The sequence below is a fragment of the Nothobranchius furzeri genome, chromosome 2 (assembly GCF_043380555.1).
Source record: "Nothobranchius furzeri strain GRZ-AD chromosome 2, NfurGRZ-RIMD1, whole genome shotgun sequence".
Lineage (NCBI taxonomy): Eukaryota > Metazoa > Chordata > Actinopteri > Cyprinodontiformes > Nothobranchiidae > Nothobranchius > Nothobranchius furzeri.
In genome coordinates this window covers 51,716,147-51,740,530 of record NC_091742.1, presented here as the reverse complement: position 1 = coordinate 51,740,530, position 24,384 = coordinate 51,716,147, and the positions used below count along the sequence as shown (strand labels likewise).

General features: G+C 40.8%; 2 protein-coding genes across 4 annotated transcripts in view; one reads left to right on the top strand and one right to left on the bottom strand.

Moving 5' to 3' along the window:
- Positions 1 to 1,875: 1,875 nt before the first annotated feature.
- LOC107373292 (gastrula zinc finger protein XlCGF57.1-like) overlaps positions 1,876 to 24,384 on the bottom strand; it is a 41,845-nt gene continuing 19,336 nt past the window's right edge. For 2 of the 3 annotated variants that reach the window (XM_054736112.2, XM_070546381.1), the window contains exon 3: positions 1,876 to 24,024. In XM_054736112.2, the coding sequence (XP_054592087.2) occupies positions 22,430 to 24,024 (1,595 nt within the window). In that variant the 3' untranslated portion in view covers positions 1,876 to 22,429. The remainder of the gene's footprint in view (positions 24,025 to 24,384) is intronic. The other variant, XR_011517077.1, reaches the window with a different exon arrangement.
- On the top strand, positions 14,962 to 18,341 carry LOC139063707 (uncharacterized). Its single transcript, XM_070546392.1, has 3 exons — positions 14,962 to 15,051; positions 16,043 to 17,060; positions 18,036 to 18,341. The coding sequence occupies exons 2-3, from the start codon at positions 16,059 to 16,061 to the stop codon at positions 18,339 to 18,341; spliced, it is 1,308 nt and encodes a 435-aa protein (XP_070402493.1). The 5' UTR covers positions 14,962 to 15,051; positions 16,043 to 16,058.

Below are 24,384 nucleotides of genomic sequence, written 5' to 3'. Positions count from 1 at the left end.
TTGCTGCGCCTCACACACGCACAGGCTGAACTCAGCTTACACACACAGTGAAGCTTCTCTACAGCTGTGCTTTTTTTTTTTTTTTTTTTTTACTTTTATCAGTTACTTGGTACCTTTAAAGGTCCAAAAATTTTGTTAGAATTTTAGGAGATCTCTTTTTACCTCCTAGGGCCTCAAACCCAACTTTTCTTGTCTCATAAAAGGTCCCAGACCTTGTACATTAGAACATTTTTTCGCATTTCATGCAAAGGTCCTTGACCTTTAGAATTTAGGGAGCTCTCTCTCTAGCCTCCCATGCCCTTAACCCGAACCAGGTCCTCGACCTGTGCTTTAAAATTTAGGGAGCTCTCTTTAGCCTCCCAGGGCCTTAACCCGAACCAGGTCCCTGACCTGCAGTATTTTAGGGTTCCCACCCCTAAGGCCCTACCCTAGCTTAATATAACCTCGTTATATTTTCTATTCACTCGTCAGCAAATAGTGTGGTCAGCCACGACCTGGAAAATGGATTTTAGGGCTTTTCTAATAACCCTGGGCCACCAACCCCTTTTCTGTTCTATTTACTTATCTTTATCATTAAACCATTGTAAAATCCTTATCTTATTTTACCATTAAACCATTACAAAAAAAAATCTCTTATTACTTCTGCACTTGTCTCCACTCTCTTCTCCAACAATTATTTTAGGACAACAGCTACTATGATTCTGGACACAAAGGCTTTGGATAAATCCAATGAGCAGTTTTTAGAAATAAGGTTCTGCTCACCTTGTTTGCCACCGCTGTGTTCTGTGCCAAGATCGTTCACTGGGTCGGTTGGTCAAATTGTCCTCCAAAAACTCCTTTTTCTTCAAAAAGAAAAAATCCTGTTCGTGACGCCAAATTTGTTGGTCTTTCTTCTGTTAGACCAAGCACAGGTACGGAGAAGATGGAGTTAAACACCTTTTGAGTTGGCAGAATGTGGAGACAAATGATCAGAAGTCCAGTCACTGTTTTCACCGCTCATGAGGGGGAGAGCCTTGCAACTTCCAGCAGGTCCCGCGATCTGCTCCTGACAGTTGCTTCGGACAGACTCTCCCTGTTCTGCTGAAACGGCTGATTTTTATTGAGAAGTACAGGAATGTGACATACGCAGTTTGCCATACACACACGTAATTCTGCCATCTGCACCTGCAGACGCACATCATCATCAGTTTTGATAAGAAAGAGCAAATGGCCTTGTTAATGAAAGACCAATTCATCCCAAGAACATGCAACCTTGAGATGACCAGGACACATCCTGCAACATCCTTTGCTAACAAAGACAGTTGTTCTTGTATTGAGGAACTGAAGGAAGGAGCACTTTCACTCCCTTATGCAGCTGTTCAGCTTGAGCAGAAAAGGCACAGAGAGGTTTTCGATATTATAACAAGATTCCATGAAAAGGCATATAATAATGTATTTTTGATAATATATAAGGAGCATAAGTGAGAGATACATATTTGTTCATATAAAAGAGCTTATAATAATATATGAAAGAGCTTATATGAGAGATATATATTTTCAAATGGGAGAATGAGTGGGTGATGGGGGAAGTCAACTTTTTTGCTGACCGCTCAAGCTTAGAATGTTTCTTTTATTTATCACTGTTTTCAACGGATTTTAAGGCTTTGATAACAAATAAAGGAGTTTTTTAACCTGGAACTTTGACTTCGGAGTTGTAGCGTTGTGGTTTTATGCTCTTTTATGAAAGAGGAACCATGCTACGTATTAATTCGGAATATTAATTTTAATAAATCAATAACCAAATTTTATATTGTTCAGAAGACTCAAAGGTTGTTTTCATCCATAAACTGCCGATAATATCTGAGTGTCTGTGTTTCAGTTCAATGAGGAAACCAGTTTGACGTTTAAAAGTTTTAATTCTTCAAATTAAACTAATGATTTTGAAATTGACAAACAGGAAATACAATCAACATTGGTAACTTTGTGGGACAATCTTTTTAACAGTTGATATGCTGTTAATGCTCAAATAGAGCTTCTGGTGAATTTATGAAGATTGAGAATGTTGTGAGTTGTGAGAGTGATATGAGGTGAGATGGATGCGTGTGTGCATCTGATTTTGCTTCAGGAAGAAACAGGTGTCTGAGTGAAAAGTGATGGTTTGAATAGACTTAGGTTCAGTTGGAAAAGATGCATCAAAACGCTATCTGTCGTGTTCTGCCTCACCGAAAATCGGACCCTCTGTTGGACCCGGGACGTCACCTTAGGATGTTTCATCCAGGGCACCTTGGCTGGCAGAGAAGACAAAGATGCGCTGCGACCCGGTCCAGAGTTGCCCTCGGTACACGTTTATGGTAAAGCGTTTTGTCGACGCGCTTTCTTAAGTTAATTCACTCAGAAATCAAAAGACTCGGTAATGAGTCTGCGTTAGAAGTTGCGATTCAGCTATTCTGCCTGGCGTGGCAGAAACAGCGTGAGAGATGGGGGGGGGGGGGGGGGGGGGGGATGGGATTGAGCCCATGGGCTCCGTTCCCCGTTAGCGGTTGTTCACAAGTCCTTCCTCTCTCGTTGCCCAACACGAACTGATCATAAGACTCAAACTTACCAAAAACCTTTCTCTTCTCAAAGCAAAACATGTGCGTCATCAAATGTGTCTGGAGTTTACTGTGGGAAGGTGTGTGTGGGTGTGTGTGAATGTTTGTGTGCTTGAGTGTGAAGGTCAGTACCAAACATTCTCAACACTATTTAAGAATGGATTCATTAATCCATTATAATTACCCCAAAGCATAATAGCCATTCATTTGATTAAACACATTTATAATGAGCAAAATGATAATGGTTATTTTAACATTAAAATCAAGAAAAAGAAGTTTAAACTTTATGTTTTGACTTGGTCTGGGTACAACTCATGTAAACACATCTTCTGGTAGACCGCAGGTGGCTGATGTTATGGTTTCCTCCCAGACTCGCTGGCGTTCAGGACTTAATCTGTGGGTGAAAGTTCTCAATGACCCAGCTTTGACCTAGCTGCGTCCAGCACCACCTTTGTGATAGAAAACCAATATTTCCTCACGTTACAGAGTGGAACAGCGGGCGCGTCAACATTATTCCCCTATTCAGCTGCTCGGCGACTCAAAGGCTTGACAGTCGCCAATAGTAGTAATTATTTAATATTTTTCAGTTAATAACACTGACCGCAACGAACTGCTGAAGCAAACAGGATTACGAACGTAAGAAGATATGTTGTTCTGTTTTGTGAACTCAAGTAATAAGAATAGAATTAAGATAATTCAAGAACAGTAGTCAAACAATAACTTTTAAAAATTAGACATTTTCCGTAAAACTGCTCATTTCCACTTGCTTTATAATATTAGCATTTGCAATTTTGTTATTAAGGAATGACAAGAAATAAGAATTAACAATAACACAATTATCAATAAATAAATGTAAAAGAGTTACTAAAACAAAAATCTTATGTAACCATTAAAGGTTTAACTGTGTTGTGTGTCCATCTTCATGTTTTCACAGTGGCTGAGTGAAGAGCTGACCAGAAACAACGGTGGTGGCAAATCCCAGTTGGGTCTGTGATGGAGTGATGCACGCCTGGAGTGATTGCCATCTCATCCACAGTAAGCACACACTCTCTTTCCATCTCTGTCAGATTTTTAACCTTCAAACTGAGCATGTCACACACCTCTCCTAACACACCTGGTTCCAGTTAATGGGCTGCATTTGTCTTTGCAGTGTTCTAACATCAGGCAGAGGGATACTCATGTCCTGAAGAAACCTGTAGCCTGTTGAACCCACTGAAAAACAGAGCTGTACGGCCTTTTTGATTGTCTGTTTACTCCATTTAATGCCTCTTGTGTTTTTCATGCCTTTTTGACTTTCTGTTTCCTCCCTTAGGTTTTCCAGCTGGGTTCCCTGGTTGCATAGCCTGTTCCTTTCTCCTCCTGGCCCTGACGCCGGCTCCTCATGGCTTCCTGGGATGTCCCTCTCTCCTGATACCATCTCATGTCCCCCCTCACTTTCCCTCATCTCATTTGCCTCACTACTGCTGCTGCTTTCCCCATTCTCTGAAATTATAATGGCACTGTTAGAATAAAGAATCATTTTAAAATAAAATAAATAAAAATGTCTTAATATTTCAAAAGATTTGTACCACAGTTTACTTGAGTACAACATGTGTGGTCACTGGTCAGTGGATCAACATGCAGTGGTTCTTCTGTACTTCTCACTGCGGGGTCCTTCCTCCTCCTTGGTTCAGGGCGATGAACAAACACAGCATCAGCCCTGAGTCTCACCTTGCCTTGCCTAAGCTTAGTAAACTGTCCCTCCTCAAAATGTGCCTGTAGAGTGGTGTATTAGTTTATTTCCTGCCACATTTAACAGTTTAATTGCAGCCTTGTGCAGTTGAGAGCAGAACATGTAGAGCCTTGATAGAAAACATTATAGGGTGCACATTAAACTCACTGCACACAGCTTTTTGCTCCTGCTGACTTGAGCCAACCATTTTCTTCTCTTTGTATCTTTGGGGAAGCCATAATTCTGATTCCTCCCTCAGACCGATTGCTATATGCAGCGCAGCCAGCCATGTAAGATAATCAACCTATAAAGGGATTATTAAAATACTATTTTTGTACATATAGAAATATTGAAATAAACCATAAATATAGAGATGTATAATTACATTTCAAAATTTTATCCAACCCTAAAATTAGTCATTTCAAATTTTAACCCACGGACACATTTTATTTTAATAATAACCAAAATAAAGTTATTCAAGAGTTTCATTAGGTCTTGAGTACATTGCTCAAATTTATTGATTCAGCTTATTTGTGCATTTATAATGACTAAACAATGTTGGTCAAATGCTTTATTAAAAATGCTTTTATACATGTTGTACAAGTTTGGTGTTCATTTTTTCACAGTTAGCACTTTTTTATCTACTGTGATGAACCATAGTTTTATTGAAATTTTCTTTTTTATTAGTTGCTATAGAAGCCAGATAAACTGGGTTATAGATGCATGTACTGTCTTCACATAAAAATATAAAGTAATGACTGTAAAATATATTCTACTGAACATAACAGATCATCATTCAAAGCATAAACAGCTACATATTTTCTTCAAGGTAAGCTGGAGCAGAATTCTAGCTTTCAATAAACACTTTAAAATGGATATTACAACTCGAGTTTAGGGCTTCTTGTAGGACTTAAAGTTATTAAATATGCTTATATTAGAGCAGTGTGTTGCATTACTACATCAAATGTATTGCGATAATATATTATAGTAATGTATGTGGTCTAAATGTGTTCTACAGGGTGTTAGGACTGTCGTGTTCCTGTAATGTAGAACAGTCACGGGTGTTTGTCTTCCTACAAATGCTCGGAGAAATGTAAATAGGCTACTTTGTGGAGGAGTTAGCAGGGGCGGATTTAGGACTGAATAATATCCGGGGCTTAACAGACACACGCGCACACACACACACGTGACACGCACTAGTCAACATCGTATATGTCTTGTTTCACATAATTTTTAATCTGAAGCTACATATTAAGCATTTTCAGGGCAGAGTATTGTTCCTGTTAGTGTTTAGTGTGAGATGATAGTAAATATTCCCTTTCTTTCTCCAACAACTTTACCTGATAGTAAGCTAACTTTAGGCAAACCAGCAGCACAACAAATATTTTGAAATAAGACTCACAAACCTGAGTCAACACCAGTCTCATCCAAGCTGGGGTTCTGTCGCAGTACTTTTTGTCTAAAAAACGTCCTTATGTCCGTCTTCACTCATGGGTTTCAGGCAGAGTGTGTAGAAGAAGCCGGCTGCTGAAGGGCTTCTTCTGCAGTGGTGGAGGCTCAGGCAGGCTATATACAAACTACTGCCAGCTGCTCCCTCTCTGTTGGACTTTGGTACTGCATGTTACTTCCGCGATTTAGATCCGGGGCTTTTCATAGAACATCCGGGGCTTCAACCCAAGTAGTCGGGCCTAACGCCGCCCCTGGGACTTAGGACATAATATATAATATAACATATAATATTATTCAATAATTACCACAAATCGCCAAGGGAAATGTGATTATATAAATTTTTTGTGATTAGTCCCACCATACACCATTCAAACGGCGCTGTGGGATGTTTGGGAGCTCCGTGAACGACGTGACCGCGAGTTCAAAGAGTGTCGTAACTCTACAGCTCTCACAGAACCCTGCCCTCCTCTCCCAATGATTGGACAGGAATTCGAGAAACGTGATTGGTAGCTAAGACTCGTGCTCTCATTGGTTCCACCCAAGTTCCTCCCACTGACGCTAGAATCGAGACAAAGAGATTCGTAACACTGTAGATTTGGTTTGTACCTGTAGAATGAAATGTGTGTTTTGAGAGTTTTGATTTCAAACTTGTACCTTGATTTTTTCAATTTGGAAGTCTGCTAGTTACAAAATGAAAGTTTCATGTTTCTGAATGAATGTTTGATGTTACAAAATGAGTAGTAAATGTACAAAATAAAAGTTTGATTTTACAAAATAAAAAATACATGTGCAAAATACAATGTTCCTGTTACAAAACAAGAAATACAAGTACGAATTGAGAATTACAAGTTAGGAAACTAAAGTTACAAGTTATGAATCCAAAGTTACAAGTTACGAATCCAAAGTTACATGTGATGAAACATGTTCGAAGTTACAAAACTTGGTAAAAGTTACGCTGAATATTGTCCCAATCCTGGTTCCATAGACTCTTCTCCCTCCCAATATGAGCCCCACCACAGTGGTGTCATCTGCGAATTTCACAATGATGTTGCTGTTATGAATGGGTGCACAGTCGTGGGTGTACAAAGTAAGGAGCAGGGGGCTCGGAACACAGCCCTGGGGGTAGCCAGCGCTAACGGTGATAGCTGAGGAAATGTGGGGGCCCACCCAGACCCTGTGTTTACGATCTGTCAGGAAGTCCTTTATCCAAAGACAGGTGGGGTATGGGAGTCCCAGGTCTGACAGTTTGCACACCTGTCTGTCAGGGGGGATAGTGTTGAAGGCACTGCTGAAATCAACAAAGAGGAGGCGTGCATACCGGAAATCCTCTAATACAGGCCCGGGCCTGTATTTGACTCAAGCTCATCAAGCTCCAGGCCTTTATTGGAAGGAGGGCCAGTATTAGAGGCAGGCCTCTATTTCTATTTGAGCAAAATGAACTAATGGTTCGCTGGAGTTTTTGACAATTAAAATTGCGCCCACATTTTCAAAGTTAAACACATTTCTTTTAACAACGGTAGTTTCTGCCTCAGCCCTCTCCCCCCTCCCCCTGCGCAGCGGCCGCAAACTCACTGATGCACCTGCAGCCTCTCGGAGTTCCTGCTGCTCTAAACATTAAAATAATTATTTCATTTTCTGTTCCTCACTTCTGATTACCTTCAATGGTGTCTGTTTGTTGCAACAGCAGGTACAAAAACTAACTTGTTTTTATTTGACTATTTTTCTGTCCTGTCTGTTTATTATCTTCTTGCATCTCCTCTCAATCCTAAAGAAAAACTGCTACCTGGGTTCATATATATTCACCTCATGAGTTACCTTTGAACTGCAGTTCTAAAACATCTACCGACCGCAAAAACAGCGGAGCGCTTGCTGTTTGGCGGCCGTATCAGTGATCAGTGCGTCGGAGGACAAGGTGATGCCCGCAGCGCCCCGCTCCACAGCATGCAGCGAAACGCATCAGGCGCAAATAAAAGACAGAAAACATTAAAGGAAATGAACTGACATGAACGATCGCGTGTTAAATTAGTTTTTGAGGTGGCGACACCTGATTGTTACTTTGGCCGTGCTCAGGAGGCAGATCTACCGACCGCGAAAACAGCTGAGCGCTCCCTGCTTGCCGGCCGCATCATGGATCTGTGAGTCGGAGGACAAGTTGATGCGCCCCGCTCCACAGCAGCGATACACATCAGGCGCAAATAAAAGACAGAAAACATTAAAGGAAATGAACCGACATGAACGATCGCGTGTCAGTAGCTACGGTCTGGCACAGCGCGTTGCTGATCACAGAGAATGTGATCATACGATAATTCAATAGGGAGCGTGGTTTCACAGACGCGGAAGTGATAAGCGTCGGTGAAACGCCGGCTGCTCTAGGAAACCCCCGAGCGTTCGAGTGTCAACGAAGTGACACGGAAATGCCGGGCTTTCCAGAAGTAAGTAAGATAACTTACTATGAGCTGATAGTTCGTTGGATTGATTGGTAGGTTGGAAACTCTGATCATGAATCTGAAGAAACGATGACTGAGTGGTGAGCTGGAAAGGCGACTTCCGTTTGGTTTATAGCCGCGGTTTGTGACGTAGGTGCGACGTGGAGGGAATCCCCGCGAGGGGCATGCTGGGAGTCCCTACTTCGCGGATTTTCACCTATCGCGGCCAGGTCTGGAACGCATCTACCGCGATAAACGAAGGATTACTGTAGTTCATACACCCCCTTCTGCTGCTCTCCAGAGTGTTCTGCAGTGTAATGACCTGGCTGGGGTTGTAAGCCAGGTGCATTCTGGGTATTGTGTTATATGTGTTTCCTATCGTTCTGCTAGTTCCTATGTGCTGATTTACGTGTTGTGTGAGTGTTATGTAAGCCACAGGGAAGGTGATGTGTGTTCTGTGGAGCGGGTTGAATTAGCATGGTTAACTGACACCGTGACTCTGTGTGGTAGGAGCGTGATAGAGGATCATGTCTGTAGCTGTTACAAAGCGTTGAAGAAAAAGCCTAATAAAGGTTTGCGTGAACCCTTACTGCCTCCTGCTGGTTGATTTGGGAACTATAACCCTGCCGCTGGGACGCTCGTACTTGCTTGTTACCACATTCCAATCCGGCCACAATAAGAGACCGGCCATTATTTACCTCCGCTGACTCTGACACCGGCCAAAATTGGAGACCCGGCCTCTAATTGAATACCGGCCTGTATTAGAGGATTTACGGTAGTTCCCATGATACCCCAAGTGGGTCAGAATAGCATGAAGAGCAACAGCTACAGCATCCTCAGTAGACCTGTTAGCTCGGTATGCAAATTGATGAGTATCAAAGATGGGAGGGATGAAGGACATGATTTGACTCTGGACCCGTCTTTCAAAGCACTTCATCAGGACTGAGTGAGTGCTACAGGCCGATAGTCATTCAAACAGGTTACAGGTGATTTTTTTGGGTAAGGGGACTATGGTGGAGGATTTCAGACAGTGTGGGACACACTGAAAAAATGAAAATGGGCATCTCTTGGATTTATGTAAGCATATTGCTTTTTTAAAACATGATTGCTTCATGTGTTATAGTTAAATGTAAATGCATAGTGTATAAACTACATGATGTGCAGAGCGGGTACATGAAATTGTTTCCTTCACCTTGAAGTAAAACGAATCAATAGTGAAGCAGTTAAATCTCGCGATACCGCACGTGATCTCAAATTGCGCGCTTTGAATTTCTGGTAGAAAGCGAAGGGTAACCGTCCATCTCACTTCCAGTAGAACCGTCTGTGTGTGGAGTTGCTTGCCGCTGTGTGTGGTAAGTGTTGAAACCTCAGTTAAATGTTTGTAGAGTCATCGCCATGTCTTGTTAACGTTAATTTAGTGTTGTGAACATGTTTGATCATGTTGTTTTGTCTATCAAGTAATTTGCGCCATTTCGTTTAGACATTGGTTCAGTCCACATCATTTAGTTAAACTACGGCGCTCATATTATAATATTTTCTATGGAAATTGGTTTTACCAAATTACAGTTCAGTCACATTGTGTGTTAACCGTACTGTTATGTTAATATTTATCTAATAAATAGTTTCAGTTACTGGCATCTGCGCCATAAGTTTACCCCTCCCCCTCTCTTTTTTTCTGCAGATTGAGAGACATCTTTTCATGTTCAACCTGGAGTCAGCTGACAAATTGTGGCTTCAACATTTTGTGGTAAGCACAAAACGTTAAATCATCTCTAAAATTTGCTGAAGTTTAATATTTTTACTACGGGGTTCGACTTTCAATCAGGCACCTTGTTGTGTAGCTATGGGGTCCTTTGGCTGGTAGCAGCCGGTAGCGGCAGCATTTTTTTTAACCTTCATTTCTGTCGGCACCTCTGCATTGGGACCTTGGTGGGTGAGCATCAATTTTGTGCTGATATGCAATTGAAGCGGCGAGTTTTGGGGCTTAAATAAGTTACCGCTACAAGTGTTTAAATATTTTAAACGATACATGTGATTAGTTTACTCGGACAATTGACAAGCTAGCGGGAGCCTGGTCGAATTTTAGCATGCAGACGTGACCGGCTCCCACAAGCTTGCCATTTTGCTGCTAGAAGTGTGGTGCGAGAGGGCAGCGTTATCAAATCAAGTCCACATGTCTGACTGTGAACCTTTTTTAACTAAAAGCCTCCTTTCACTTACACGCTGTGTCTCAATTCAGGGCCTGCATCCTTAGAAGGACCCAGCCTACTCGGCCGACATGGGCTGGGTCCTCCGTCAGCAGAGTAGACCTGATGTTAACGGCTGTGAATTTGGACAGGCCTAGCCTTCATTAATTCCCGCCACTCCCTCGGCGAACGTTCCGTCGCCAAGCAACCGTGGAAGCGCTGAGCAGAAAGGAAAAGGAACTTTAAGCGATGGAGCTCGAAGTTTTGCCTTTTAATCATTTCCTTGACTGTTGGAGAGCTAATACAGAGAAAATACTTTCGACAAGCAGAGCAAAGATGTGATAATAGTTTTTAATATCTTTCTAAGGGTCTTAATTTGACCAAAACCGATTTATCACCTTTTAAGACTTTTCAAGACTCAGGGGATACCCTGTAATATTAAACATTTCACATTTGTAAACAAAAATAAAATTCAAGAGTTGAATACAGATTTTATTTAGATATTTCTTTCATATGTACATGTTTAATCGTTCTTAACCATTTTTTCTAGCAAAGTAAAAAGCCTGTCAAAATTCTCCCTTCTCTCCTGTGCCCTCTGCTGCTCTGCCTCCCTCTGCGGCCTCATGTCCTCCCTGATCAGCTCCAGAAGCTGGTCATCGCTGTCACCTTCTCCTGGATGCCCATTTTCTCCAGAATAGTCTTAACAAACATGTAAGCAAAAAAACAGGAAGAGAAAAGAGGACAACGGGTTATTCCTTTCATGTTTTCGCAGAAAAAACTAAACTCAAACAACAGTTTTTAAAATATGAGATGTTATTGTACCTCCATGCCACAGCCGCCGAATACTTTGCTCCAGTGAACATGTGGTCCATCTCCGCCCTAAGCTTAATAAAGTCTGTGGTTTTCTCTTTTGTCCCTAAAATACAAACTTCTATTAAAATCGGGGAAAACGTAGCGGGAGAAGTACGACACCTAGCGGCTGAACATACGAGCCGAGACCGCAATACAAGCACTTTTACTGTAACATTTCTAACTAAAATAACGTTCATGTATCACAAAAAGCCCTTAACCTAACAGTTTTCAAGTTTATACTGACATTTATATGCGCAATCCTCTCTGACAGCTCCCGCTTCACTGTCCGCCATTGTTTTTAAAAGTTCTGCCGTCCGGCCCGCAAGGCATCTTTGGAAATGTAAACCACTGACGGATACACCGGACCCATCCTTCATACAGGTGAAAAGAAGGCCGGATTCGTCGACTGCATTTGAAGAAGTCGTCGAATTGGGACAGGCCTAGTGACGTAACTGGCCGACGAAGGATGCAGACCCTGAATTGAGACACAGCCATAAAAACACTGTCCGCCACGTTCTTTCCACTGCTGGTGTCTGACGTCATCTCACGTCACCATTTGTAGTTCTCAAATGGACTACAAAACATAAGTTCGCACAAGCAATAATACATTTTGTTTTTGAAAGTAAATGAGTATAATCTTAGTCATTACATTTTTAAATCTATTGCTAAAGATATTTTTTTATTCATTCACTTTAGAATTACAAATTAGGGAAGAAAATTGTACAACATTTTCTGCAATTTATTACTATCAGAATATATTTTGCCCACCCAACTTGCTGGTCAGTGTGTACCACGTCATATGAAGGGCTACCAGTTTGATGCACCAAGTGTGTTTGTGAGCAAAATATAGAAATTTGATCTACATTAGATACGAGTTTAACTAAACCTCATGTATAATAAACATATTTAATGCTTTAAAAATATATCATCAAGGTGAGTATAATGGAAAGAAAAATGCATAAAAAATGTTTAATTTTTTGGTTAAAGTGGAGAGCTGTACTATTTATTTATTTTTGTTTGTTTGTTTTTAAAACTGCAGTTTCCTGGGGTTGCAGTGTTTTATATATAGTTTTAAATTGCACTCTTGAAATATGAAACACAATTTTGTTCTTAATAGACCTTCTTTTTTTGTTTTCTTCATTTTCACAGTGAATGGGTCTTGGAACTTTCCAGTGAGAGAGTAAATGTGGCAATGCAAGATCTGCCCCTCAGTTTTTTCAAGTAGGTCCCATACTCTAAAGCATTACAGAGTAAGACATAGGCTTTACGGAAATAGAAGTCGTATTCCGTGTGTGCACACAAACTGTCCGTGCATTTTTCGAACGTGGAATGCACTCTATATTCATTTAAATAGATTTCACGCAACAAAGCCTAGTAATCAATTAGGGGGGTGTACATTTACCTGCCATTTGTGTCCTTGCAAGGATCTTGTGTCTGATAGGGATTACTGGACTCACATCAATGCACACTTAAAGAAAAATGAGGTTGTAACTTGTATGTTTTTGGATTGCAATTTTCATTCAAACATTTTAGGATCCTTTAAATCCCACAAGAGCAGGAGACACAGATCTTATTCACTAAAAGATTTTAAACCTGGAATAGTAGTATCAGCCACAATTGTTTGTCCAGAATCTGCTGCTATTAATTTGGACAGTGACATTGATGACCATGATCCACAAGATAGCAGTACTGATGCTCCAAATGACCCCCCAGATAGAATTACGTGGACTTTAGCTGCATCTTTGTTAAAATTAGAAAATTTTTCCATTGTACCAAGCAAAGCAATCAATGATTTTTTGGTAGAACTTCACCACTTAACCGATTGTCTCTCAAAACCATATACTGAAAGTGTTCTAGTGGACATTTTTCAGAAGTACGCGCTCCAAGTTGACAGAAGTGTAATAGAGGAGATAATTTCCTCTCTGTGCTCTGCAAGTCCTCTAAATAAGGCCATTGAGAAGGGTGGCACTTTGAGTTCTACACATCAACGAAAGCAATATTACAAGGCTAACTTTAATGTTGTGGAACCAGTTGAATATATATTAGATCCAAAAGAGAACAAAACATTGCAGTATATCCCGATCCTAAAATCCCTTGGAGTGCTCCTGAGTAGGAAGGATATTGTGGACAAGATTGTTACTGATCACGAAACGCACAGAGACACAGAGGCCGGAAAAGAAATTTTGTACAAGTCTTATAAAGATGGCCTGCATTACAAGAAAAACGGGTTGTTGTCAGGTGAAGACCTAAGTTTATCTATTACTTTGTATGTTGATGATTTTGAGGTCTGTAACCCTTTGGGCACTTCCCGCAAAACTCACAAACTTTGTGCTGTCTATTGGATTCTGAATAACCTACCCCCATGGTCTCATTCCAATTTAACCTCAATCCTCTTGGCCATTTTGTGCCCAACAAACAATGTAAAGTCATTTGGTTATGATAAGGTTTTACGGCCCCTATTACGTGACCTAAGAACTTTGGAAGTTGATGGCATTTTTATTCCACAACTGGGAAAATTTGTGAAGGGTACAGTGCAGACTGTTGTTGCTGACAATTTGGGAGCACATGGATTAGCAGGCTTTGTTGAGAACTTTACAGGCCACTTCATTTGTCGTTTTTGTACAGCACCAGCTTCAGACATTCAGTTGCATGAGGTTAGGTCAGGGACTTTCAGCCTCCGAAATAAGGAAGTGCATGAAGCCCATGTCAAAGCAGCCCTAGGTAGTGGTAGCAGCTCCTTTGGAGTTAAAAGAGGTTGTCCTGTGACCAACACACTTTCTCATTTTCATTTTGTCAGTGGCTACCCTCCTGACATTGCTCACGACCTATTTGAAGGCATAGTGCCTGTTGAAATTGCACATTGCCTCACATTACTGATTTCAAAGAAGTATATCACCTTGGATGATATAAACTGTTCCATTCTTAACTTTCCATACAAGTGGACAGACAAAACCAACAAGCCTCACACTTTACCACAAAACCTTTCAAGCAGAAACACCATAGGGGGTAATGCTCATGAAAATTGGTGCTTGTTAAGATTGCTCCCATTTCTTATTGGCCCCAAGATTCCGGAAAATGAGCCAGTATGGCAGGTGTTGTTGGACCTAAAAAAGATTGTTGAGCTAGTGGTTGCCAGTTCACACTGACGAGTCTATTGCTTACCTTGAGAGCAAAATTTCAGACCATAGACAGAGGTTTAAAGAAGTGTTTCCCAACAAAAAACTGCTGCCCAAACACCACTACATAGAGCATTACCCAGAACTGATACAGTTTTTTGGGCCTCTCGTGGGACTTTGGACCATCAGGTTTGAAGCTAAGCACAGTTTCTTTAAAAAAGTGGCAAAGCACACCAGTTGCTTTAAAAACATTCCACTGACTTTAGCTGTAAAACATCAGTTTATGATTGGTTACCACCTGTCCTCTTCAGAAATTGATAAACCACTGTTGGATGTGTCAGATGTATCCACTGTCCCATTACATATTTTGAAGGACGAGCTAGCTCAGGCTGTTAAACTGAGAAATCCTGACATATCTGAAATACACATAGCAAAAAATGTTTTCAGCAAGGGAATGCAGTACAGACCAGGTATGATAGTGGCATATGGATCTGTTGGTGGCTTGCCTGAATTTGGGGAAATCCATCAAATATGCATTCTCCAGCAAAGACTATTTTTTGTGTTGAAATTGCTGTGTGGATGGTATTGTGAGCATTATGGAGCCTTTCAGCTGACACCATCTCCGGCACGAGAATTCAATCTTGTGGAAGTCTCTGAACTGCTTGATGAGTATCCCCTGGCTGCCTATGTTGTTAAAGGTGTGCGGATGGTGACCTTGAAGAGAGCAATCTGTGTTGTTGGGTAAGATATTTAAAATAACTGGGCCAATGGGTGCATACAGTTTTAAAAAGTGGGCCCAGGGTTTATTTTTACATAATTCAAACTAAAGCTATTGTTTTAAAAAATCTGGACGTTAACATGGTTTGGAATTATTTTTTAAACACATGACTGTGGGCTCTATTTATCCCCTTTTGCAGCTTTAATTTGATCCTCATCTCATATTTTTTACATATTTTATTCCCTGTTTTTCAGTATGTTCCATTTCTTTTTTTCAGTCTCCAGTTGTCTTCTGTTCTTGTTCAATCTGTTCTTTTCTCTTTCCTTTATCTCTCCATCCTCATGGTTTATTCCTTATATGGTATATTCCCTCCTCTGCTCATCTTTTTAAATACTCTTCCATTCATCTCAGTCTTCATTTTCTACTGCTTCTGTGATCACTGTAGCAATGTGTGTTAAAGTATTTCAAGTAAATGATATGAAATTCAATAAAAACATGTTACATACGTTCTAAAACAATGTATGAAAACCCTGGGAGTACTCTTTCGATTCTGTTTGAGCCTATAGCACACTTCTTGTGAAAACAAACATTCTATATTATAAATTTAAGTGCTCCAGCAGCAAGTTAAAGGTAAATCTGTCCTGTGATCTCCTTCGTCTCTAAACATTATCGCTGGGTTTAATCTTGTGTGTTTGAGAAATGGTGACGGGCTTGACACTTTATTAGCTCATAACTTTGGTGAAAGGAATGAAAGGATTTTTGGGGGAAACAGTTTAAAAATATTACCCTTACGTCTGCTGTCACATACTAACGTGCATGTGAAACCCTTTACAGAACCGTTTTTTATTGTGGTATTGAAGACTGGTACACCTTTGACAAGTTGATATTAACATGTATTTTTCCGAGTTTAGTTATCAGATTTTCAACTATATTGTTGTATAAGATCACATTTTGGGGATTAAGAAGTTTTTTTTAAACAGATCATAATTCCATTTTCTTATTCTTTTGCAACAGAGTGTGAAGTACGACCATGACAACTCAAGCCATTCTTAGAGTCATCCTTGGACCGGACAGCAGTCAGAGGGTCAGGATTGCTGCTGGTCTGCCTTCAACTGTTGCTGAACTGGAGACTGAAGTAAAGACTCAGTGTAAAATAACTGAACCATTCAGACTACAATTCATGGATGTGCTTTTTGGAAACGAGTTTGTGAACTTAACCTCTATGGAAGAAATAGAAAACAAGACAACAATAAAAGTTGTTTACACATCTTGCCAACCTCAAGACCAAGCTGAAGACAGCTTTTCATTTCCATCAACTAGTGCTCCTGATTACACCTTGTCCAGTTCAGGTGACAGCACAGTGATTCTGTCATCTCCAGAGTCTATGTCATCACGATCTTCATGGCCAGATTTGTTCTGTGTTCCTCGTTTCACATATGATGCTGAAGTTAAGCTTGGGAAGGCCCATGTAGCTTTCAGAGAAAATGGGATGCTATTGATCCCTGATCCAAAGCTGAAGTCTGACATACTGGAAGGATTGATCCAGGAGATAGTCAAGCACACAGTCTATCTCACAGATGAAAAGTTTGACCAAGTTGCAGAGGCACTCATCCTGAAGCATCCATGTTTAAAAGAAAGAGGCTCACCCAGTGGCTATGCAGGATGGAAGATGAGCCTAAAATACAAATTGTCAAACTACCGCACTCAGCTTCGGAAAGTAGGATGTCCTGAAGTGTGTGTCAATTCTTTGAAAAATAAACCATCTGGGAAATGTTCCCCTGCTTTTGACGTCAAGAAACCAAAGAGGGGTGAAGTAGATTACTGCCCCTCTTTTCCACTCGGAGATAGTGAGAATTCCCTTGAGAAGCTGAGGATTGAACTGCTTTCTGATGTAAAGAAGCGCAACAACAGAGAAATGATTAGAGAAAAGATGAGCAGAACATTTGCCTTAAGAAGACAAGAAGTGATCTATGATGCTCCAATGATCAGTGAGGTACAAGAGAGATGGCCAGCTCTTTTTGAGGCAGCAGAGGTAATTGAAAAAAGCCTTGACTAGCATTGTCAAACGCATTAATGTATAATGGCAGGGTTTCCCCCAGAAAACTTTCTAAAGCCTAATTTATACTTCTCTGTCAGCTCCAGGAGGGAGAGACATGCACGCATGGACAAAGACAATTTGCCCTCATACTTCTCTGTCTCCTGGGGAGTGTTGCAAAGCAATTCCCCGCCAAGGCAACAGAGGGTGTAAGATAGTGTGTTTATATTGTTTTTTTATGTATTTAAGAGACTTTTTGACACGGACAGATTTGTCACTCATCCTCCTCCACCTCTTCATGCGCTCTCCACCTCTAAACCCATGTTTCCCGTCATTTCCGTCCACAAAAAAAACCTGCTTGCTGCGCATCTTTTCAATCTTCCAGACACGGGAGAATAAAACTTTCATATTTATATAATTTTTCCGAGAGGATTTCTTCAATCTGCTCCGTGTCTGCTGCTAAATATCCTCAGCTCTCTGTTTTTGAGGGTGCAATGGCGGCGCTGTTGACAACAACAACGTCTAGATCAATCACAAGCTTGTGTTCTCTGACTCAATGTACAGGTGTTTAGAAAGAGCTCGACTCCGTCCGTCCTTGCGAGCCAGCTGGGGAGCCCTAGAAAAGACTGATGATGGCGTTGCGTGCGTCCGTCCAGACGCGGACGGAGAAGTATAAATTAGGCTTAAGCACGGCAGACCGTGTAGTACACAGGTCGTTTTCTGTACCATTCGTCGTGTGGGGCTCAAAGCAAAGCCTGACAGCCTGCCAGGTTTGTAAAGCCCTGGGGGAAACCCTGAATGGTAATGTTTCACCTTTTTTGGGATGTGTCTCCAAAATGTTTGATCGCAGACTACTAATGACAAACTATGCACAGTAAATGCAATCATATGGCAGGCAATTGTGGTTTTAATGTTACAAATGTCTTTTAAATTCTGTGGGCTGTGCTACTAACTAAACATTGTGTCCTTCAGATAAATGCAGAGTTTAAGCGCATCACAACCATGCCTCTACAGTCACGATTTCTGTCACAGCTGGACCTTCTGTCTGAAAGTTTGCTGAGAGTGTTTGCAAAGCGATCTGGGGAGCAGGGCAAAAAGCTTAAATGCATAACTGCCACAATGACGGTAAGAACTTTTGTAGATGCATTGCATGCATTTAGTAAAACATCCAGTGTAATGAAATTTTTTTGTGTGTGTGGACTAATTCTACTGAATGCATTGTTTTATCATTTTTATATGATAATTGTCCAACAGCTGTTGCAGCTACATTGTGACTAATCGCTCTGTGTGTGTGTGTGTGTGTGTGTGCACGTGCGCGTCTGTGTGTGCTAAACTTTTGTAGCGTAGTGCCTTGGAGGATCTTGGACTCTAGAAGATGCTATATAAATACAGACTATTTACCAAAATCTATTTTCTGTGTTATAATCCTTAAGGATGACACTGATGTTCGAAGGGAGTCCCTCATCAAAGGTCTCTGCATCTATCTTAATGAGAATCCGGATGACTTGGTGCAGGAATTTGTGGTGAGTGTTTTGAGTTGATTGTGGATTAGCAAAAATTCAAAATGCATCAATTTAACTCAGTAAACCATTTGCCCTCCTTATGTTTGGAAAAGGTGATGTCTGTGCTGATATTGGAAATAAAATGTTACATGTGTCACAGGGCTGGGACGATAATCAAATCAATTAATCGTACGATAGATAAAAATGAACTCTATTTTTCCAGGCTCAATATATCAAGGTTAAGAAATGTACAACTGTATTTATTATCATTACCAGGGTTTCCCCCAGCGCTTAATTAGCCTGGCGGGCCCGACAGGCTAAGCGTCATGCCCCGCCCTCCTTCCCCGACCCTACAGTGTCCGCTGACATGAACGGCGCAACAAAACTAGAGCCCTCCATCAGCTGATACTGGTGAGAAACAGCAGCGGAAAGTGCAATCCCCTACTCACGGAGGAGCGCTGCGGGACGGAGCGCACAACACCCACCCCCTTCTCTGACGGCCGAATCCGCCAGGCTTAACTCATTTTCTGGGGCAAATCCTGCATTACTGAAGTGCAGTCTTGGTTGTTGTCACTGGATAGGTCATTGCATCTATTGTTTTGGAAAGACAGGGTCTTTTATTTTTAATCATTTTTGGTTTAATAGTTTCTAACAAAGTGTGTCCTTTTATGGGCAGCAGTAGCTCAACAGATTCAGCGGGTTGTCCAGTAATCGGAAGGTTGCAGGTTTGATCCCAGCTAGGGCCGAACGATTCTGGAAAGTTATCCAATAGTGAATTTTATTTTTTTCTTCAATATTGCAACTGTAATTTAATTCACAATTATTTTCTTAAGGGGCCTCTCTCATATTTTTCAACTAACAGAAGCAAAAACACATAACCGGGTCTGTTGTGGGCCAAATATCTTTCCAAGAAAACCAAAATGAAATCTTGTAGACTCTTCAGGGTTTCTGCTATATGTATTTTGCAGTGGCGCGCCAAGTGTCCTTGTAACCCCCCCATGTTGATGGTTAAAGCAGAATTGCAGGGCACTCTTTAACTGCTATTCTGCCCGCAAATGATAAATGACCCACACTTGTATACCTCCTTTCAGTGTAAGGACTCTAAAGTGTATCATTCATCCATTCACACACACTTTCACACACTGGTGGTGATGAGCTACGATGTAGCCACAGCTGCCCTGGGGCGCACTGACAAAGGCAAGGCTGCCGAGCACTGGTGCCACCGGTCCCTCTGACCACCACCAGCAGGCAACGTGGGTTAAGTGTCTTGCCCAAGGACACAACAGCTGAATTCTCTGTCCGGAGCCAGGATCAAACCTGCAACCTTCCGATTACACATGTGTAACTAAAAGTGAAACTGCAAACATTATATATAAATATGGTTGGAAAAAAACAAAAACTTAAAATGTTCTCTTTTTCACCAGGACCTGACTGAGGCCACTGCAATGATTGCTATTGAGAAAACCACAGTGGGCATCTACATCAACAGAGATGCACCAGACAATGGCATTTCAGATGTTGGAATCATCATTGAGGGTATGGTCATTCTCCAGGATCTGGACAATGTGGCACTTGCAACAGCCATGCTCTTTGGACTTTTTTACAGTTTGAACATGACTTACCCATCACAGCTCCGCTACACTTTTGAGGTGCTTCAGAAGGTGGTAATGGAGTTGCATGCCACTCAACTATCCAGAAAAGCGCAAAACCTCAAGACAAAATTAAGCATGTAAGAAAAGCTCATTGTTGTGCAAATGAGGTGGTTGGCTCCATGGGAAGGCATTTAAATTTCAGTTTTGCTCTCAACTTTTAGATGTTGTTTACATTGAGATTTTACTGCTATTAAGTTTGCTTCACTGTTAAGTGGATTGTGAGCAGTTTTTTTCTGTTACATGTACACATATTTTGAATATGCATCATTCAGTAATTTTAGTTTGTTTTTTGTTCTTTGTTTTTCCCTAAGTGAAGAGCTAAAGAACTGTTAACTGAAGTGTATTATTGAGGCAGTGGTAAAGAAAAAGTTAAGTTTAATGCAGTTATGATGCTGCTGTTTTTGGACTGAGATGTTAGTACAATATGTTAAAATGTTTTATACTTGCTGTATAACTGTTTATACTATTGCACTCAAATAAAGGTTTTGACATTCAACAATTTCTTTTTGATTGAGAGAAAATTGGTAGTATCATTAAGATAGAATAGAAACACATTTACCATTTCAGTAAATATGTATTTTAATGGAACAAAACATTTCTGCATTTGAAATGACTTGAGTAGTTTCTTTGTATTGTTAAGTCTTGACAAAGCATAATGTTTTTGTTCACTTCGATGATGGTTACTTTTTTTTAAATTTTATTTTCATTTCCATGATGTGACTTGAGTTGAAGTAGAAAAAAATTAGTATTTGACTTTATAATATATTATGAAAATTGAATATGAAGAAGACGTAGTAATAAAAGTGACCCATTAGTATCAGAGTAAGTTACGGAATAGAGTTCTAACAAAGTGAAACAGTAGTGTTGGAACAAAGTGAAACAAGAGTTTTGGAACAAAGTGAAACAAGAGTTTTGGAACAAAGTGAAACAATAGTGTTGGAACAAAGTGAAACAATAGTGTTGGAACAAAGTGAAACAAGAGTTTTGGAACAAAGTAAAATAATCATGTTGAATTGAAATGTTTGAAGAGCTCAAATTACTTAATGACAACATGTTTCTATCAATTTGTGTTAACACATAATATACATGTTTGTTTAAAATGAAAAACGTATGTTAATTCTACTTAAATGTTTGACTTGCAACTAAAGCAAAACAATTGTGTGCAACCACTTTCCATAATTGAATTAAGTAAATCCTACAAGTTTGTTTTTTCAGTGCAGAAGCCAGGGACAATGACAAGTTGAAGATCTTTGTGACAACCCCAGCCAGTTGTTGTGCGCAGTCCCTCAGCACACGTTTCGATATGCCGTCAGAACCAGCTGCCTTTTGTGCTAAGGATCCCAAACATTGCTTTTACTAAAAGAAGAGAAGTTGTGCTTTTAAGTGCACTTTTAAGTCAACTAAATGTTGTATTAAACCCCATTTTGTTGCTGGAAGCCTAGTAAGAAGTCACTCTGTCTGTAACCCCCTCAACCCTGACCCTAACCCTACCACCATAATATTTAACTCATTAACTGCAAATTTTTTTACTGTGTGGGCGTCAGAATGAGCCCCCGCACCGTGAGAACAAACAACCCAGCTCTAAAGCCTATCTTCATCTGTGTACGTCACATCATGTGATCAGGAAGCAGAAAATCCATGTGTTAGAAGATCGTTTTGGGCCGTTGCTGTAAAAAAGTGAGGCTCGAACCGGAAAAGCTTCTGCCGATCCCAATTCAACAACGGATTATGAAAAAACGGATAACGCTTGAAACGCGCAGATTCTTCCTGATTTTAGAGGTGAGTCTACTCTTTGTTTTGTTAGTTTTGGTGTTGGCATCATCCTACCACGCAACATTCTGTGACTCTTAAAGACAGTGAAAATGCTGAAAAATGCTGGCAGCGAAGGGCTTTTCTGATCAGGAAACGGCTGGCAGTGAATGAGTTAAAAGCAGTGTAAAAACACAGAAGTCTAAAATACTTGACACAACTGAACGTGGGTCAGTCGGGAGCACAAACAACCAACCCCCACCCCAGCAGCAGAGATCTGACGAAGTACATGTTTGAAAAGTGCAGAGGTTTTTGACCCCAATAGCCATACATTAGTGACGTCTTACTCGAACACAAAAATACTGCTTGCTTGCAATCATTTAGGTATGTACTGCCCCCATTGCCAGGGAAAGTACACACTGTCACTTTAAATATGTCCAAATAGCTCACAAACAGAAGGTTTCTATCCTGTGTGGACACTCATATGCTTGAATAAAGTTTTCTTTTGTCCATATCTTTCTCCACAGAACTCACAAGCAAAAGGTTTATCTCCTGTGTGGACTCTCATGTGAGTGTGTAAATTAAACTTTTGGGCAAATCTTTTTCCACAGAGCTCACAGGCAAAAGGTTTATGTCCTGAGTGGACTGTCATGTGACGGTTTAAACCAGACTTTTCGGTAAAGCTTTGTCCACAGAACTCGCAAGCAAACGGTTTCTCTCCTGTATGGACTGTCATGTGGCTGTTTAAACCTGACTTTTGGGTAAATCTTTGTCCACAGAGCTCACAGACAAAAGGTTTATGTCCTGTGTGGATTCTCATGTGATCGTTTAAATTTGACTTTTGGGTAAATCTTTGTCCACAGAGCTCACAGACAAAAGGTTTCTGTCCTGTGTGGATTCTCATGTGAGTGTTTAAAGTCGACTTTTGAGTAAATCTTTTTCCACAGAGCTCACAGACAAAAGGTTTCTGTCCTGTGTGGATTCTCATGTGATCAGTTAATGTTGACTTATGGTTAAATCTTTGTCCACAGAGCTCACAGACAAAAGGTTTATGTCCTGTGTGGATTCTCATGTGATCGTTTAAATTTGGCTTTTGGGTAAATCTTTGTCCACAGTGCTCACAGACAAAAGGTTTGTGTCCTGTGTGGACTCTCATGTGATTGTTTAAAGTCGACTTTTGGGTAAATCTTTTTCCACAGAGCTCACAGACAAAAGGTTTCTGTCCTGAGTGGACTCTTGTGTGATTGTCTAAAGGCGGCTTTTGGGTAAATCTTTTTCCACAGAGCTCACAGACAAAAGGTTTCTGTCCTGTGTGGATTCTCATGTGATCGTTTAAATTTGATTTTCTCCCAAATATTTTTCCACAGTCACCACAACTTAATGATTTTAGTTCTTTCTGGACTTTCCTATATGAGTCTACAGGTTGCTTAAGTCTAACAGATTTCTTATTAACCAAAAAGCTGGAAGACCTTATTGCTGAATGACTGGTTACTCTCACATGATTCTGGAGAGACTGCTTGTCATGAAATCGTTCACTGCACTCAAGACAGCTAAAGGATATGTTGACAGTCTTAACATCTGACTCAGAAGACCTTTTCTCATTCCAGTCATAGTCTTCGTCTCCAGTTTCAGACCCAGAGTCTGACATCCCAGAGTCTAGATTCATATCATCATCTCCATTAACTTCAGTCTCTGAAGAATCAGATGTTTGTTCATGAGGGTTCAGATCTGGGTTCCTGCTAGTTCCTGCTCCTCCATCAGTTTCTGCTGTCATCTGGTCAGCTGAGCTGCTGGTTGGAACATCTCTGTCTTCTATTTGCTGCTGATGAAGCTGTGAAAACAGACGTTTCTCTTCATCACCCTCACGCTTTATAGAAACAGCACTGAAATGAAACCTGGCAGAATCAGTCTCCTCCATCAAATGGAGATGCTCTCCCTTAAGACTGGTCCAGAGCTCCTCCTTTTCCTCCTTTATGTGGAGGTGTTCTGGGTCCTGCTGGTCCACACCAGCACTCTGTTCTTCAGGATCTTCTTTAACCTGCACCATCTGTTGAACATCTGTAGGAAACAGAAACACATAACGTGAATTACCGACTGCTGTAACTTTAAATTCACACATATGAGAGTTGTGTTATTGCAGGGGTCTCCAACATGTTAGTCGTGAGCTATCGGTAGCTCTTCAAAGTCGCTGGCCTGGAAGCAGCCAGTGAGCCGCCCAGCCTGACTTGTACTTAACAGGGGACGGATTTCTAATTTGATGGCAAGCCTTCCCCGGTTCTTGTAATATCGAATGTAAAATCAGCATTTTGTGGAAGTAAAATAAAATCTGATTATTGCACAAATCTTTCGGCAAATGTTTTCTACTGGAAATATGTGGAATGGATTAATTGTTCAGGTTGCAGCGCGGATCCCCGTTTC